The sequence below is a fragment of the Mus caroli genome, chromosome 6, assembly GCF_900094665.2.
Source record: "Mus caroli chromosome 6, CAROLI_EIJ_v1.1, whole genome shotgun sequence".
In the NCBI taxonomy this organism is placed as follows: Eukaryota; Metazoa; Chordata; class Mammalia; order Rodentia; family Muridae; genus Mus; species Mus caroli.
Genome location: NC_034575.1, coordinates 85,712,989 through 85,716,706, shown reverse-complemented (window position 1 = coordinate 85,716,706; position 3,718 = coordinate 85,712,989). Strand labels below are relative to the sequence as shown.

Sequence of the window (3,718 nt, the reverse complement as noted above, 5' to 3'; positions counted from 1 at the left end):
ATATAAAAGAGAAACATCCAAGCACGCAATGCAGCACAGAAGAGATCGTCCATTCACTCTTACCTCGTAATACAGTACTCTTTATCTCCCTGGATTCCCAAGTACCGAGGCCTTTCACCTGTTGCTATGACAAACTTNGAAGCAGTGTAAAACGTTTCCTGNCCTTTCTTATTGGTTGCCTTGAAAGAAGGAAAATACATTTTGGCAAGTGGTCTCGTGTAGACTCATGCAGCATCAGCAGCTGGCTGNGAATGTAGAGCCAGCAGCACCGTGTGACTGGAGCAATGCAGACAGCTCAAGACTGCACAGCACAGTGGTCGAAGCCCTGCCCTAGGGGTGAGGTGGTGAGTACAATGCTAGTTTAGGATGGCTTTGCAGAAGGCCTGGAGACAAGGAAAGTACCAAGTACCTGTGGTGTATTTTCTTGGCTGTGACTGGTGTGGAGAGGCAGTACCACCCTGGAAAGATTGCATAAGAAATCTAGCTGAAAATGAGCCAGAGAGCAAGCAGGAAGCAGCTCACCTCCACAGTTCCTGCCTCTGATCTTGCCTGCATTCCTACCCTGAATGACCTGAACTCTAGCAAGCCTGGGAGGCAGGCTAGAGCTAAAACTGAAGGCTCTCACACACCATGCCACAGATCTTCAGGGAAGGGGAACAAGCAAGAGTTACTGGTTATTTGTGATCGTAGGAATGATTCAAAATGCATTTCCAGGTAAGAAATTCCAACNCCAACAATGGCGTTTAAACACNTGGAGGCACAACCACCTGATAGGCTACAGCTTGAGTNAGGGACTCCTTAGGATGGTCCTGAAGCAGACAANTGAGGGTGGGATGGGANAGAAGAGGCTCTGAACTTGAGCCCCGGGGGGAGATGAGGTCCCAGAAGACACTGGGTAGGGCAAGGCAACTCGGCCATCTGCCAAGCCTCAGACAGGCTGAGAAACAAGCCACCTTTAGTTGCTATAGAGTTTGGGAGGTTCAAAGGAACAACTTCCAGTTGACCAGTCCTCAGTAGTCTCAGCTGCTCTCACTGGCCATAAAAGAACCTACGATCCTACAAAGATTACCTCATGCTGTGTTCGCAAAGAAAAGTACAAAACAATTCAGATGAGGATCTGATGGCACAGGGATCCACTGAGGACAGTGGCTGATGTCTTTCCAACTCCAGTTTAATCTTCCTGAGGTCATTTGCATACAGAAATTCGATGGTATACGAGCATCACATGCATAGCCACGGTAAGCCGCCCCGTGAATACTGCAGACTGAAGTTAGGTTTTCATTTTCTAAAAGCTTCCAGCTGCTGAAATACTTATTTTTAGTCGTTTGCACTTCAAGCTGTTTCAATATTTTGAGTAACAATGAAATGAAAGGCAAACAATACCTTTAAATTAAAAGTTCTTTAAAACACACACACTTACAATTTAACGTGACATGTAACCAACAAGCAGAGGTCTGAAAAGCACACACGTGAGGTCACGTGCTGTAAGTGTGCCANGCTGGCTGCGGTCCTTAATGTGCAACAGGGAATTTTAATTTCAGTGCAAGGCCAAATTCAATGACAGTAGAGGAGACAATGAACCCAGCAGATCCACAGCATACCTTTATTTTATGCAGGTCCACAAACTCCCCGAAGGAGTTGACATAGGTCACGCCTTTCTCCCGAAGGGTTACCCTGTAGCCCCAATTCAAGGAGCCAATGTGGCTCTGGATAGCTTCCGTCATGGCCTCCCAGTTGTGCTTCACTGGGAAATAACCAGGATAAAGGAACACAGTGAGGTTTTGTTGCTGGTATTTCCTTTACTTTGGAAACAGGATTTCTCTGCAGCCCAGGCTGGCCTTGAACTTGTGATCCTCCTGCCTCCCAAGAATTATGTGTGCACCACTACATCCAGGCATATTGATCACATATGAGCCACTGTTTTAAAGACAAGATCATGGTGCCCCTTAATCTTTCCTGTTCCTGCTATGCTTTCATCTTTCAGCTTTGCATTACAAAGTGTGGGAGAGAGAAGAGACAGAGTTCTGAGACGAAAAAGGGGAAAGCCACAGAGAGGTGCACATCCCACATGGTCATGCCCACCATGCAAGAGGAGGGCCACTCTGTCACAGGGAGCACGTCCCAGAAGCCCTTCTTACACCATGAGGCATATGCTTCTCCNAGCCCCTAGGGTAGGAAGAAGTCCTCCAGTTGAGACAGACATGGAAACCCTTCTCCCTGGGCATGGACAGGTGCTGAGCACTGTACAACACTGCTAAACAATCACAGGGTATGTTCACAACCTAAGCTCTGCTTCTGGTGTCCATTTGCCTAGAGATGAACAAGGAAGTTGGGAGATGGGTGACCTGACTCCCTCCTTGGCAGCTGTTGCAATGTCCCTTGTGCCCTGGCTGCCATAAGCAAGAGGACATACAGCCAGCAGGATGCCACCACAGCCATTTTGAACACNCTACAGATACCTTAAAGAAACTGTACAACCACCACAGCTGCCTGTTCCAGCTCCTGAAGATGCGGCCCCAGCCAGGGCTGACTCAAACAGTCTGCACCACATTCTCTGCTGTCCTGAGCCTGGGTGACCACTTGATGACTCTGCAGCCACTTTCCGAGGCCCGAGTGGGAGTTCCTCCTCCAGCCACCCAGCAGAGAGACTGCTGTGCCTGGTGCTAAGAGGGACAGTGATTTGACTATGACTGATGCAAATAGAGGCCTTCCTTTGTGTAGAAGGTTTGTTTTGGTCATGGCAATGTCCCTTCTCTGAACATAAGTGTTCCTCTCATTCAGCCAATCAGGGTGTGGGAGACCTCTCCTGTGCTGCCTCCCTTAGGGTTGTAATATTAGGCCAAGTAAAAACTTATCTCAAGGTGGCTACCTTGTGTGTTTTTAGTAGAGCAGGCTGAGGTGAGAACAGCAGCAGGGACAGCAGACTGTGGAGCACCCTCTGCCATAACAGCTGCAACAGAGGTGGAGCTGGGAGAGCAGCCAGCAGGCCAGGCTAGAGAAGAGGGGAGCCAGGTGCCAACAGAGGCCTTGGTAGCAAAGGAGGCAGGGCTGCTCTGGATGAAGTAGACAACCAGAGACCAAGCCCTGATGCCAAGGTCAGGGCTATGGGAACCATCAGAGTTCTTGACAAGGGGCAGAGGTGGCAAAGACTCCTGAAGAGTNAGATCTGTGTCACCTGCAGATGATAGCTGCCTGAGAAGCTTTNAGCTGAGGCAGCCATGACAAACTGCAAAACTCATATCGCCTAGGGNTGGAGAATCCCCACTTCCTAAGCCTTCCAAGATACCCATCCCTCCCTGTTACTGATGCGGCTCAAGACCTATAACACTAGAGGGCGCCATCCTGCTGTCACTCCTTCCTGGTGGAAACCACAAACTGCTACAAAGCAACACTCTGGTCCTTACATTTCTTTATAATAAATGAGGTTTGAACTCAGAGTTGCCTTTTGTCTTACAATGTTCTATCTGACACAAGACTAGGATTCAACGGCTGGGCCTTTCTGCCACCCCTGCCTCTTCTAGGTGGGATTCCATCCTGTCTACAAGTGCTGGGTCTAGAAGCTCATACACAACTGCATAGTTCCACATTTATATGACATAAGGGCCTGCCTGCCTGGGGAATCTGGTCATAACTAGATGAGAGTTCAGAAAAAACCAGCAGCCAAGGGTCATGGCCTGCCTCTGCCCTTCCCTCCCTCCCTCCCTTTCTCCACAATCCC

At 49.0% G+C, this 3,718-nt stretch overlaps 1 protein-coding gene across 1 annotated transcript in view; it reads right to left on the bottom strand.

Annotated features, from left to right (window-relative positions):
• Txnrd3 (thioredoxin reductase 3) overlaps positions 1-3,718 on the bottom strand; it is a 31,476-nt gene that overhangs the window by 12,639 nt on the left and 15,119 nt on the right. Inside the window, exons 7-8 of the mRNA XM_021165112.2 lie at positions 1,602-1,744; positions 64-179 (exon numbers count right to left, since the gene is read on the bottom strand). Of these exons, the coding sequence (XP_021020771.1) occupies positions 64-179; positions 1,602-1,744 (259 nt within the window). The remainder of the gene's footprint in view (positions 1-63; positions 180-1,601; positions 1,745-3,718) is intronic.